We start from the raw sequence: 13835 nt of genomic DNA, 5'->3' as shown, positions 1-13835 counted from the left end.
AGAAGGGATGCTGGCCGATTCCAGGGTCCATTCAGAGAACATGCATTTGCCACTTCTTCCCCGGATTTCAGAAGTTTCTCTTCTACAGCATTCCCTTGCACATCCAGCTGCACGCCCTGGAGGTTGTGGATCCAAGGAGAACAGCAATATTCTCTGCAGGATGCTTTCAACTACTTAAATCCTGACTGAAACTCTTCACATAAAGTACCAGTTAAACTGAAAATATTACAAGAGAGGGGTCTGACAGTGGCAAAGATACAACACAGTGGCTACAGCTCAGAAAATTTATGTTATCAAATGGGAATCCATGACAAACTCAAATCTTCACATGAGACTACACAGAAGACTTTATGGAAATGGAAATGCATGGATGTTTTTTCCTGTAACAAGAATAACTGTTTACAGTTTAGGTGATGTTCTGTAACTACAGGAGGTAAGTTTGGAAATATATAGACTATTACCAATTCTACTAAACTACTAAAACACTCTTAGCAGAACACTTGGCACTTTCCTATTCCCCAGTTTAAAACAGCAGCAGAAGTTACTCTTGTAGATGGCTGTTAAAGCCTCAGTGCATTAATGTGCTGAGACTGCCTCCTGTTCTCTCCTCTTGTCCTACACAGCTAAAACCAAACCAAAAACCTGTAACATTCCTGGCATTACTGTACCTTCCCTTGCAATATGCAACAGAATCACATCAGATCCATTAGTCTTGAAAAGCAAAGCCCTGATTCAAGCTACCAAAATGTTATCACACTGTTCCCTCTCTGCAGGATAGCATCTTCACGGTCTCATTGCCTTTGTGGCGTGGTCTGAGGCGATCACATGATTTGAAATTGCTCTGTTTAACTTTCACCCTCCACCCACAGGTCCCTCTTGGCTTCTGCCCTCACTGGTTGTTGCAGCCCGGGGCTGCAGAGGAGGCGCCCGCCTGCTTCTGCTTCTTGCGGCGCTTGTTCAGGAGGCGGTTGTTGGACGTTTTCAAGTCTTTGATTTTCACCTGATCGTAGTCCACCCTCATGGTAGCCAGAGCACTGGTCATCTCCTCCTGAAAGCAAGCAAGCAATTTAGTGAGGCTTCTGAGGCAGTGAGCCCACGGCCACCCCACCCTACAGCCCGGAGAGGAGGGACACAAGGAGCCCCCTGTCACCCCTGGCCAGGAAGAGCTGAGCCCTGTGCACTGCACCAGGAGCCAACCACTTCACTGGTGGCTCCTTCCAGCAGGGGCTCAGTCAGCAGGAGCTGCTCCCACAGCATTTCACAGTGAGCACACAGGACCACGCTCTGCTGGCCTAAATTCCACGTGCCCCTACGCCCAGCACTTCTCCCGGGCTGCTCTGCGCCTCCACACAAAGATCTTTGAAAGTATGTGCTTCAAATTCACACCCCTCCTTAGTTTGAATTAATGCTTCAGTCCAGGAACATTTTAGCTTTTTAATAAGGTTGTAAAGAAAAATCTGTTGAAGTAAACAAATGTCTAAGCATTTGGTTCGGGAAAGGAAAAACAATTCAATATCATGGGTATGTTGGTAGCTTGAGGGAATACCTCTGGGATCTATAGAAAAGCACAAGCATAAGAAATTCTCAGAAACATGGAAAATAAGGCAGCTAAGTGAAAATATCTGCTTGATCTCTGACTCAGAAAGGTAAATGTTGCCTAGGTCCTAAAAAATTCTACCATTACATAGCTCAACAGCTGAGACTACAGATCAGTGACTTAAATAAAATCTGTAATGAATAAAATCCACTACAGGAATGTTGCAATTGTCAAAATTTTAGGAATTTGAAGTGCAGAAAATTCAGAATTAATTGTAAAAGCATGCCAACCTGTTAAAGGCCAGCAGGAAAGAGTTAAGACTTTCAGTGTGCCCTACAGTTTCACTTTCCAGGAAGCATTCAGCAGTCATTGGTACACACAGTAGGTGAAGCACCCTCTTAGATTAAGGTAATTATTTTTTCTCTCCTCTTCCCCTCACCAAATGTTGTAACAAGACAAGACTAAGGTTATTCAGTGCTGTTCCACAATTTAAAAGCATTGCAGAAAACCAGAATGCAGCTCAGCCCTCCCCCCTGTCCCTCTACATTTTCACCACATTCTTCACTGTAATGAAGTTCAAACTGCCCCAGCACTGTCCTTCTCCTCCCTGGGTACATGCAGTGGCTCAGCAGGAGCATCATTCCTGCCTTGTTCATAAACACCATCTTTGCTGGTATCTGGTGCAGCTGTAAGGCTGCCAATGAAGCTCAAATAGCATTCCTTCTTTTTTTAAACAGTTCTCATATACACTACTGTTCTAACCAAGACTGTTTATGCCACCCTTGTTTGACATGATTGTATTCAAAATAGCCACAGTATCCAAGGCAGCACATTTCATCTCCTATCACACTTGACTTAAAGAAATCTGAATTTGGACTGACTCACTTTTACTTCATCCCAGTGGTCTTTATCCTCTTGCAGGACCCGTGCAGTGTGAAGAGGAGTTGGTGGCACTGACATTGATCTCTGAGAACAAAGAAAAATATCAAAACAAGTTCTGAAAAACAACATTTGGGAAGTGATTTCTTGCTCCTCTCTGTGTATGAAGGGCATAAAATTTGATCTAATGTCTTCCAATGGCCCTCATTATTCCTGCTTCCAATCACTCCACAAATGAACTTGTGTGTAGGAGAACTACATTCCCCACACAACATTTAAAGAACAGAAAGAGAGAGAAATCAGCACTGATCTTCTTTCACTGTACTCCCTTCCAGTCCGAACAGTTTATCCAACCAGTGTTGGACAAATTTTTATGTATGTTTTAGATTTTAACTGTCATTTCACTATTCATTAATCAATGTCTTAAAGTGGTTAATTTGACCTCTATCTCCTAGGATTTGTTGTAGGAGACATTTTCTTGCATGTATGCATTAACTGAGATCACCATCAGACTAAGTGAGCCCCAAAGAGGAAATGACATAATTGTTCTGAGCAAGGCACAGCTCAGAAGACAGTGCATCCACATGAAACTGAGATCTCTGCTCACCTGCCATGAAAGATCAGGAGATACTTTACATTAGAATAAGGGACAATTTCTAAAGCATGAAGCACAGTTCCCTGACTGAACTCAGCAAAAATCACAGCAATTCTTGCCAGCCCCTAAATCAAACTATAATTTCATCTGGATACTCTATTTTCCTTATGCTTTCTACCCAGACTTGCTGTTTGCTGCTGTGGCATCATACAGCTGCATGTCACTAAAGTCTAAAGAGATCCCTGCAAAACAAACCCTACACTGGAACCAGTGCTTATGTTCCCCCGGGCTCAGAGCAGCAGTGCAGCAGTCACAGAAGTGAAGAGAAATTCTGACTCCTGCATCCTGTGCACAAGGACCCCAGCTGGCCAGGGTACAGTTTTATCAAACACAGCTGGGACAAGAGAAATGGAAAACAAGCAGACTGGTTTCAGTAGTGTCCCTGTCCCTGCTTCTCTGTGGAAGGTGCCTTCTTCCTGCTGTGAGCTGCTGCTTGTTCAAAAATAATCTTATAGACAAGGAACTAAATGAGCCTGTGCTCCACCTAAACTGACAGTTTTTGCCTACTTCACAGTACAACACTTCTGTCATCCATCTCAAAAAAAAAAAGAAAAAAAAAGAAAAAAAAGGGAAAGAAAAAAAAAAAAAAAGAGACACAAGCACCCTCCCCCGCTGCTTGTGCAACTCCCCAGACATGTTTCCACTTTGGGATTTAGGAAAGGGGGAACACAGACATTCACTGTATTGGTCTTTCCCTCTCCCTCCCTCTGCCCCCTGTGAGCAATAGGTTCAGCAGAAAAGAAAGCCAACCTGCAGCTTTCTTCCAGGAAGGGTATTGGAGCAGGGCTCCAGTTGGAGCAGGTGCAGCGCAGTCTGCAGTCCTTGCCTCTAATTTCCTCCTCATTAATTGGCTCTATGCATATTCCAAGTAACAAGTGTCACTGTAGGTGGCAGCTTCCTTAGCTATTAGGCACTCACTCCATGAAATTCCTCACTTGCTCACTTCTGAAACATCTTGGGGCTTCAGACACTCAAAGCTGGAGGTATTTATTCTGAGCAGTGATTACATTTTTATTTGGTTAAAAAAGACTCAGAAACATTGTCTGGGGTCTGTTCCACAGAGTCTTTACAACCTCAGTTTCTCAACTCCGAATGACAACACCTTTCTAGTTCATCAGGATGTCCTACAGCTGCATTTCACTTGATTCCAAGGGCTTCCAAATCCTGCAGCAGGCACTGTAGGAACAGGGACAGTAGCCACACCTCTGCTTCTGCCCATTCTTTGAGGATCAGCACAGACACACCAGCACTATGGGAACAAGGGGAATCCTACAGCAGAAATGATTCTGTTCCTGGCTGATGATTCTTTGGGCAGCGAGAACAAGACTGGTATTTTTTTAGACACAAATGTGAGAAGTATAACCTACTATTTTGAGGGACTCCTACAGAGCAGAGATGGTATCATGAAACTCAGTCTTGTAACTTCTGGGATTTGTGTCTCTTATTTGAAATAGTCCATACTGTATTAATCAAGTAATTTTTTCTTTTTTCCACAAAAAATTTCTTTTAAGGAGAAGTAAATTCAACCAAGTCATAGAATGAAACCTGAACCGGGACCATTAATAGCTCTGTGTACCACCCTACCTGGCAATCTCTCACATGGCAGTAAGAGACCCTTGCTCCTCCCCCATGCATTTCCAAACTCTGCCAAGGATAAGAATTCCCACTGAGCACAGGAGCATGTTCACCCTAACCGAGCTATGCACAATGGTGCCTGAGACCACTAATAATAGCTCCTCAAATCCTGCACTGATGAAGTAAGCACACAGAGTTTATTTTTATATTTTTAAAGAGAGTAACACATGCATATGCTGCAGAGTCAACAGAGACTGCCTGCTCACAGAATATAGAGACATTTTCGGCTGTTGCTTCCAAGGACACGACTGTGGGTGTCTCCCCTTGTGTGTCCTCTGCTAACAGCAAGAAGAATTGTGGTTTTACGGGCAGGTGACCCTCTGTGGAGGGCACAAGAGGTTAATTAAGGGACCAGCAATAATAACAGCCCTTCTCTTGCTGTGCTGTGTGGAGCTATACCCAAGTTCTGCATGTAAGAATCAATTTGTGGTATAAAAAGAGATCTAAGACTCACATTAATCCAAGGGTGATTCATAAACTGAGAGACTGTCATCCTCTCTGTTGGGTCAGTCTTCAGTAAATGGCGAATGAGTTGTTTGGCTGAAAAACAGAACCAACAGGGCACGGTGTAGTCTAGGACTGCATTCCCAAATAACTTTGGGAACACAAGGACCTGCTGAATGAAGAAACACGATTTTGCAGAACTGAAAACACCTCCCAATTGCTGTGACAGTGTTAAGAAGCCACGTACAGTGGGGCAGGTTACTGTGTTTAAAGGGACAAAACAGGAAAACATCCAAAACAAGAGGCAAGAAGGAATGAAAAGACTGGGAATTCCAGCTATGCTCTCTACATCACCAAACCAACTGCTTTGAGAGCAACAGCTGGAGGAAAAGAGAAGCACAGGGGCAGAAAGCTGCTAAGCTGCCTGCCTCAAAGATGGCAACAAGCTGGGCGTTATGGGCTGAATGGATACATAAACTGATGTTTTGAGAAATGATGGAGGACAGCAACTAGCACAGGCTGTGGAAAAAAGGGTGAACAAACTTTGACAACTGAGAGGGCACTAAAAAGACAAAAAAGTCAAATAAATGGATTGCACAAACTGGCATTGCAGCAGCTTTCTGTGAACATGGGATTTGCCAAAGCAAGAGCACTAATAACTGAGATATGAGATGGTGAGAGGCTAGACAAGAGTCTCATTAACGTGGGTGGACAGACTGGAAACACTGCATCCAAAGGAAGTTATTTAGAAGGACTTACACAAAGTTTCCTTAGGAAACCTGTAAGAACTTCTAAATAAGGGTTCTCTTTTAGGAACATCACATGCAAGATGACTAAACGCTTGGAAGAAGTTGCCAGGGGTACAAGTTTAATTTGTTGAGAGAGGCTGCAAAGGACAAGGACAGCACAACACAGGGAAAAAAAGCAGCAACCTGCTGCAGGTGCCTCATCAGCCTAAAGAACACCCACAGATGAGATGATCTTAATAGGATGGAAGGCAGAGGGCCCCTATCTCCATCCACGCAAGCACACAGAAACCCTACACACAGTCCAAGTGCATGTTCTCTCATTGAGCTCCTCTAGCCTGTTTTCAACTGCTGGAATATGAGCAAGACCCAAAGCAGACAAAATATTTAGCCAGAAACCCATGACTAAAACATCTCCCTCAAGAATGTTCAGCAGGCTGTGCTGCACACAGCAATGAGATCCAGTGAGGGGTGAAGATGCCACAGAGCACAGCAGGGTTTAAGGATAATTTGTTACTGCTAAAGAGTAGACAAAACCAGGATCACAGCAATAGAAAGGGCTTGTAATAAAAACAGATAAGCACAGATATTGGTGACCCTTCTCTTTAATATGACAGGCAAGTGAGACTTCCAGCTTATGAGACTGTCAGGATAAGAGGGAATCAAAAATATCCACTTTCAGGACACCGATTTGAGCCCAGCAGCTATTGATCAATGACTTATACAAAATAAATTGTTGACCTTGATTTAAGTGGTGGCTGGCAAATTCCCACATCCCAGAAAGCTACCATGAAAACTTGCCATCCTTGCTGGCTGGATCATCAAGGAGGGCAAAGACTGAATAAATTCTTAAGAGAGTTTGCCTTTCTTCCAGCTCAGCTTGCATTGGAGCTGTCCAGGCTGTCTCCTTTCTCGGGATTAGAGACTCCTGTTTCAAGAGGGCTTAATATCAGCATTCACTAGCACTAGCTGGATTTTGAAAGAAGGTTTTCAGTAGTCATTTACTTTTTGTAGCACAGAGGTTGCTGGCTGGTATCTGAGTTCCCAGTCGTTCTCTGTAGCACCTTACAAAAAAATTGATTTAAATTGTAGAAGAAAGGGAAACAAAAGCTCAGACAGATTTTTAGAAATAGTCTCTTTGTAAGCTCTGCAGCACTGCACACCACCATGCTCACACTCATCAGCACCAGGGAGGATTTTTACCTTCCTCTGATACGTCAGCCCACTCTGGATTGGGAAATCCATACTGCCCCATCCGAATTCTTCTCTTCATCCCTGGAGAAATGGCTTGACCGGTCTTTGAGTAGAATGGAGGGAACCCACACAGGCTGTAAGAGTGGACAAAAGAATTTTCGTAACTAGGGGAGTCCTTTCACCTCTTAAAAAGTTTTATTCAAGCTTATATTCTACTGCAGGCTGCAGGATCCCAGTGAACAATTACTTGTGAGTGCAGATTTAACAAGTTGTGCTCTCTTTCTCTTCACCAAGTTCCTTCCCAAATACTTACAGAATATATGTGATGACACCCAATGACCACATGTCACATGATTTGTCATACTTCTCAGGACCAAGGACTTCTGGGGCTGGGGAAGATTAAAACCACAAGTAAACAGAGTACCAGGTATTTCTCTTCATCTCCATCACCTAGTAAGTAGCAGCACACTTCAACAACAGGTATCAGAGGCATTAAAAAACCACAACTCCCTGCAGGAACTGGGTAGCACTTTTGATTGACAAGTTCCTAAAGGCATCTAAAGTAGCTTTAAAAAGGAGGAACAGAGCTGGAAAAATGCCCTACTCCTCACCTTGGTGTCTCTCTGCTCAAGGGAGTACTAAGATTACCAAAAAGCAGAAGGAGCTACAGCTAAATGTGTGCAGGGAGACACTGCACTGAAAGAGGCAGGAGCATATGTTCCAGCAATCAGAATAGAAAGGCCCTACTGGAGCTGTGATAAAATTTTGAATGATACCTGGGTGGTGTGTTTAGCTCCAGCAGCTACAGGGCACTGTATTTTTCTTTGGCCTCCAGAGCATTATATTTTTCCCACTAAGTAACAAAATTAGACAGAGATACATTTAGAGGGGATTTTTTTTTGTCTCCTGGGGCAGGTAAACTGCCAGGGAGCTTGATTTTATAAGGAAAATTATTCTTTAAACATATGAGCAATCATGCTGGTTTATAAAAAGGTGTTGAGAAGGGAAATGTCAGCTTGTTTATACACAAATATAAAGGCATAAAAACATACGTGTGTAAACTCCTTAACATTTTATCACTAAACCCAGCTCACAAAAATACAGAAGAAGGCATAAAAAAAGGTGTATTGCTAATGTGACTATCTGCTCCCAGTGAATAAGTCTCTTTCAATACAGAAAACTATACAAACTTTTATCAGAGAAGTAATTTTTCAAACAAATTAAGTCCTTTTTCCAGCAAAGAAATTCCAAGCATGGACTGCCCCAGTCAAACCATATGATGAATGACCATTAACTCAAGACTAAAATGAGTGCATGAAGGACAGTCTGCTGTGGCATTCATTAAGCAGTGCTTCAACTTTGGACAAAATGAAGGAAAAATTCTGCTGTGATTAAGTCATGTTGGTTCTTTATTACTAATTCCTCAATTTGCCAGCTTAAAGAAGTTTTACAGCTGAGGCAATATTCTTCTCTCTTATTGCTTTAATTTAAGCTATGGGAAGTTTAGCACAGAAATACTCAAATATCACAAAGCTCAATTCAAATTATGGCTTTTTTTGCATCATTCAGAGGAAACATCAGGATTACTTCAAGTGTAATCAGAAGGAATTCCCTCTTTCCTTGTATATCCTCATTTTTATCTCTTGTGAAGGCTTTTTCCTCTGTCACCAAGGCAGAAAGCAGGAGCATTGAACTGTACTGGAACCAGACTTCAGGTTTGGATTGGATCCCAGTTTAAATCCTGCAGGCTAACACTTCACATTACATCCAGAATAGAAGATTTCCCACCCACTGCAAGGAAAGGAATGACTAAAACACAGAAGAAATGTGCCTTGGATAACTCACCCACATAATAAGGAGTGTAACAGGGGGTCTGCAGTGCATTTACAGTGGTTTCTTTGGCAAAGCCGAAGTCTGTGAGTTTGAGCACAGTATCTTTGTCTTTGGATGTGTAAAGCAGGTTTTCAGGCTGGAAGGCCACCAAAAGAGGATTAATAGGACAACGAAGAGATGTCTCTAATAAGCTGACAGGTCAAGCCCACCACCACCATTTAGGTCTTCTTACTTCTGTCACAAGCCCACCAAACACACAGAAAGTTCCCTCCCAACAGGCAGCACTTTTCCTCAGACTAAGCATCAACATCCTTCTTAGCAAGGAGGATGTTTGGGAGAGAAAACCACAAAACCCTGTCCAATGGGCATCCAGTCTGGCTTCTTGAACCTCTCCCAGTCCCCTGCACTTCTCCTGGGACTGATCTGTGTGGTGACAGCAGCTGATCTGACATCACACTGTGCCTCAAGCACCCAAGGGGCAGGACAAGGGAAATCCTCAGCCAAAGCCCCCATGAGCAACTGACACAGCTCCATCAAAATGAACTGATACAGACACAGTCCCTTTGCTGCTCCCCCTCCTCTGTCTCCTGAAACCTGAGTTAATTCCATTCTTGCTCCACACTCCATACAGGCAGAAGTGGCACAGAGGGAAATACAAGCTCCTGTGCCCAAGAACAGGGACAACAGGGTATTTCTATTATCTCCAATTAGTTCAATTCATTTCCCAGTTTACCCCCCAGTGACACCGTGATGTGTCAGCTCTCCCTCCAGCTAAACACACAAACATCTGTGGAAAATCCACCAGCTCGGAGCTGTGGAATTGATCGGATGCCTCAGTCTATCATTACAAGCACTGCTCTCCTGCACATTCCATCCCCTGCTGTGTCCCTGCACTGAAAATGCCAGGGTGCAGCGAGCTCAGCTTTGCTTGTGCTGTGCACTTCAGAGCATGAACACAAAATACAGCCCTACAAACTCTGGCAAACCCCTACAATGAGACGGGGGTTCAAACTTTACCTCATTAAACACTGGCAGTAACTGAGATCTCCCTATTTTCCCACATATTCACACACTTATTGAAGTGGGTTACATGCATGAAATTGATATTATTCCTCCCAGAAGTTTCCCCTTTTTCTGAAGGGGGTTTTGTTGTTTGGGGTTTTTGTGGGTTTTTTGGGGGTTGTTGTTTTGGGTTTTTTTTGTTTGGTTTTTTTTTTAATGCAAGTATGATGCTGAAAGTAACTAATAACTGGCAAAGACTGTACATACAGGCATCTATAAGTTATAGATTCACTTGAAGGAGTGCTATTTTCTTGCTAATTAATGGATTGCAAGTGGGCAGTACCTCTTTAACTAAGCATCTGACTATCATGAGATTTTTCTGCATTCCGTACACAACTGGAGGGCATTAGCACACATGAATATTCCAACCTTGGACTAGTTGCAAACTAGTGAGCAAATCCCTTCTCACACTGGCAGAGGAACAGGGACACTTTGACCATCTGACTGCACTCCCAGTTCTGTTAAAATCACTGCTGCCCAGATTTCTTCCTGCCATAAGTTCTCTTCCCCAGCCCACACACCTTGGGGCCTCACCTTGACATCTCTGTGTGCGATGTTCATGGAGTGCAGGTACTGGATGGCTGTCCCAATGTCTCTCATTATTTCAGAGGCCTCTATAAATACAATTTTAGAGAAAGGTCACATTAACATTCCCACTGTAATTCAGGGACATGCTTGGGAATGCTTATGGCTTACAAACAGCTTGCTGGAACATGGGGCAAGCGTCAAAACTAGAGAAACCCTAAAATTAGCCCTAACAGCTGTGTTTTGGGTTTGCAGGCACCAAGCCCCCGACTGCCTGGCTGCTCAGTCTCCTCCTGAGCAGGCACTGCAGCCCAACAGCTCAGACTCCTCAGGAGCTTGGGAATTCGTGCTTTAATTTGCTCACCAAAAAAGCAGCAAGAGCAGAGCAGGTACACAAGCAGCAGCTGTTAAGAAAGGGAGCCCCAACAACAACCTATCTGTGATTGTCCAGGACATGTCCTTGGTTGTTTGAGACAGAAATTTAACTTTCAGCTTCTAGTTCAGGGGGATGATCTATCAGATTTTTTAAAAATAGAGCAAGATAACAATATAGTAATTTTAGGATAAGTCACATCTTAATTCCTTGCTGTCTTTAGAAGTTTTTCATCAGGAGGAACAAAATCAACAGTTCTATTCAGCAAAGGCCAAACTACCACCTTTGAAATCATTCATTTCAAAAATTTAATATAGCCCCAGTGAGAAATTCTAGTGGTGGAGTTCAAGAGCAGTGCTCTGGGAGTCTGGAGGGGTTCAGTTACATAGAGAGGGGTTTCAGAGCAGGGAGGAATGACATTCCCATGTGAGCATCATATCACATCTCCATTGACAGGGAAACAACAGAAACTTCAACCTGATCCTCTGGGTTCTGCCTAGGCAGAACTTGCACTGCAACCAGGAATCCTTTTTCACATTGCCTGAGAGTGAAAGCATACAATCTCAGACAAGGACAATCAGAATGCAGAAACACTCCTATTCTTTGGGGAAAACCTTGTACAATCTCCTCCTTCCTGGTCCTAATGGGAAGCTGTGGCTATATAAACAGGCAGTGAACCTGGGGAATCCAGTGCCACAGCGCTCATTTACCTCAGGAAAGAATGAAGGTATTTTTTTTTTGTTTAACCAGGTGATTTCTGAGTAAGTATTTATGTTATACAATGTTCTACAATGTAGAAAAGTAATGTTTTTAGTAGAGTGCAGTTGCTAAAATTCATTGAATCAGTTTTCTCCCTGGAATTTGTACTTTAGAGAAGAACAAATGAAGTTTTTAAAAATGCTTATTTTCCCTGCACAAGTCTCTTACAGGACTAGAAAGGATTCATCCCAGGCTAGGAAACACATGAGAAGAAAACAGACAGGCCTCTACACCAGACCTGCAAAATAAGTCACAGTAATTTACAAGCTCAGGTGTGTATTTTTCTGCTTCTAGTCATTTTATCAGGCCAATGGTTACAAACACTATCACCTTACAAACATTAATGGTTTCACTCTGAGCAGAAACGAGCTCTTGTCTGCTGTGAGGGGGCAAGGAGAACCATGATCAATGGGACCTGTGGTTCTCTGTCAATAATAAGAGATGGTATCATCAGCAAAGATGATAAAAATGGCAAGACTAGTCTAGTGCAAGCTCTGTCCCTGCCTCATGGCAGGGCTTTACCCTTGCTCATTCCCCCCTGCAGCCAGGCAGGTTTGTTTACAGTGTGGTTAATAACGCTTCCTTTCAAGCAGTGCTTTAAAACCCTTGAACAGGAGACGTTTCATCAGATGTGATTTGCTCATTATACCCACGACCCAACAGTGTGCAGTGATGCTGCTTGAGGGACAGCCAGAGAGAGATCCCAGCAGGAACTGCACTGCTGGGTGGAGGTGCTCTGGCACAGGACCAGGGATCACAGGAACAGACACTCTCATGGTACAGAAATGAAAAAGCTGAGCAGATTTGTAGAAAGATTTTTCTCTAAACCTTCCACATTTTGCTTGAACTTGGCCAATTCTCATAATTCCTAGTTCTTGGGAACTTTTCAAAATCACTCCTAACACACAGTGGGATAAATAACAATAATAACAACAACAAACACCACCATAGATAAAATCAAAGAAAAATTCCTAAAAGGAAACAGGGGACAGAGAAATGGAGAAGAAATAAAAAATCTTTCACAAACTTTAAAATTTAACTTGCAATGTTTTACCTCTCTCAGTGAAAGCTTGGTCTCCTCTCTCCTGGATCCTGCTAAACAGCTCTCCTCCTTCCATGCTGAAACAAAGAACACAAAAAACCCCACCTTATGTTATCAGAAAGGAAAAAATTAACACCTGACTGTGCATCCATGTAACCTCATGGAACCACAGCAGGAACAGATAAAGATTACAGTCTGTCTCCTATGCCAGTTCTTCCTAAACATCACACTCACTCACACCAATGCAGAAAGCCATTCTGATATGGCATAGATAGAAAACAAAATAAGACCAGGGAGTTTTGATGCTTTCAGTTTAATGTACCCTGTCTTAGGGAACATGGCACACAAAAATGGGAAGTCAGATATGCTGGAACTGGAAGGCTGACAATAATCTTGCTTCATGTAAAGGGTGGAGAGGAAGAAAAAAAAAGAAGCAAAGAAACCCAAAAGAATTATTAATTTGTCCTCAGTGAAAAGGACAATAACTGTGGTATTGGAGACTAGGGAGAGAATAGGGAAAGTTAGAATCAAAGTAGTTACAACAAGACAGATCACACTGGATCATTGGATTTACATCTGAACTTGGAAGCTGATCACAGCCAAAGCAGAATGTATTGGTAGAGACATCTTTCAAAGGCGTAGTAATCAGTCAGCTTTAATGAGGACAATTGCTATGGAGCACGATGAAAGTTTATTTTCTGGTAAAAGTTCCTCATTCTTCCAGCACACAGGATGGCTGGAGCAGCTGCACATTTCCTTATCAGTTCCACAAAGGGAACAAGAGATTTCCTGTGCAAACCAAAATTGTGCTGCTCAGAAATCTCCCAATTGCCACCTAAATCAACACATTCTCCTACTCCCTCCATCCCTCCAAAAGCAGTGCCTGGTGAGCGGCTGCTGCTGGTCCATACCATTCCATGACAATGAGCAGGCATCTCTTTCCATTGTGGATGTTCTCATACACATCCAGGACGTGGACAATGTGAGGGCACCCCGAGGCTCGCCAGTGATACTCGACTTCCTGACGGGCCTTGGGGTTGTCGTACAGGAGCTGTGGAGAAAGAGCAGAGAGCAAAGTCAGCGAGGCACCAGCGTCCTGCTAGCAACTGCCACCAACGTGCTCTGGGGCTCAGAGAGGAGCTCCAGATGAG

The 13835-nt window shown here is 43.2% G+C and overlaps 1 protein-coding gene across 3 annotated transcripts in view; it reads right to left on the bottom strand.

Annotated features, from left to right (window-relative positions):
* Window positions 1-270: 270 nt before the first annotated feature.
* The window catches only part of MAPKAPK3 (MAPK activated protein kinase 3), a 53451-nt gene continuing 39886 nt past the window's right edge, over window positions 271-13835 (bottom strand). For all 3 annotated transcript variants that reach the window (XM_038149697.1, XM_038149695.1, XM_038149696.1), the window contains exons 3-11: window positions 13596-13735; window positions 12697-12761; window positions 10520-10599; window positions 8936-9059; window positions 7404-7479; window positions 7100-7224; window positions 5161-5246; window positions 2423-2503; window positions 271-1048 (exon numbers count right to left, since the gene is read on the bottom strand). In XM_038149697.1, coding sequence (XP_038005625.1) covers window positions 890-1048; window positions 2423-2503; window positions 5161-5246; window positions 7100-7224; window positions 7404-7479; window positions 8936-9059; window positions 10520-10599; window positions 12697-12761; window positions 13596-13735 — 936 coding nt within the window. In that variant the 3' untranslated portion in view covers window positions 271-889. The remainder of the gene's footprint in view (window positions 1049-2422; window positions 2504-5160; window positions 5247-7099; window positions 7225-7403; window positions 7480-8935; window positions 9060-10519; window positions 10600-12696; window positions 12762-13595; window positions 13736-13835) is intronic.

This window comes from Motacilla alba, chromosome 12 (assembly GCF_015832195.1).
Source record: "Motacilla alba alba isolate MOTALB_02 chromosome 12, Motacilla_alba_V1.0_pri, whole genome shotgun sequence".
NCBI classification, from domain to species: Eukaryota; Metazoa; Chordata; class Aves; order Passeriformes; family Motacillidae; genus Motacilla; species Motacilla alba.
This window is presented reverse-complemented; position numbering and strand designations above follow the sequence as displayed.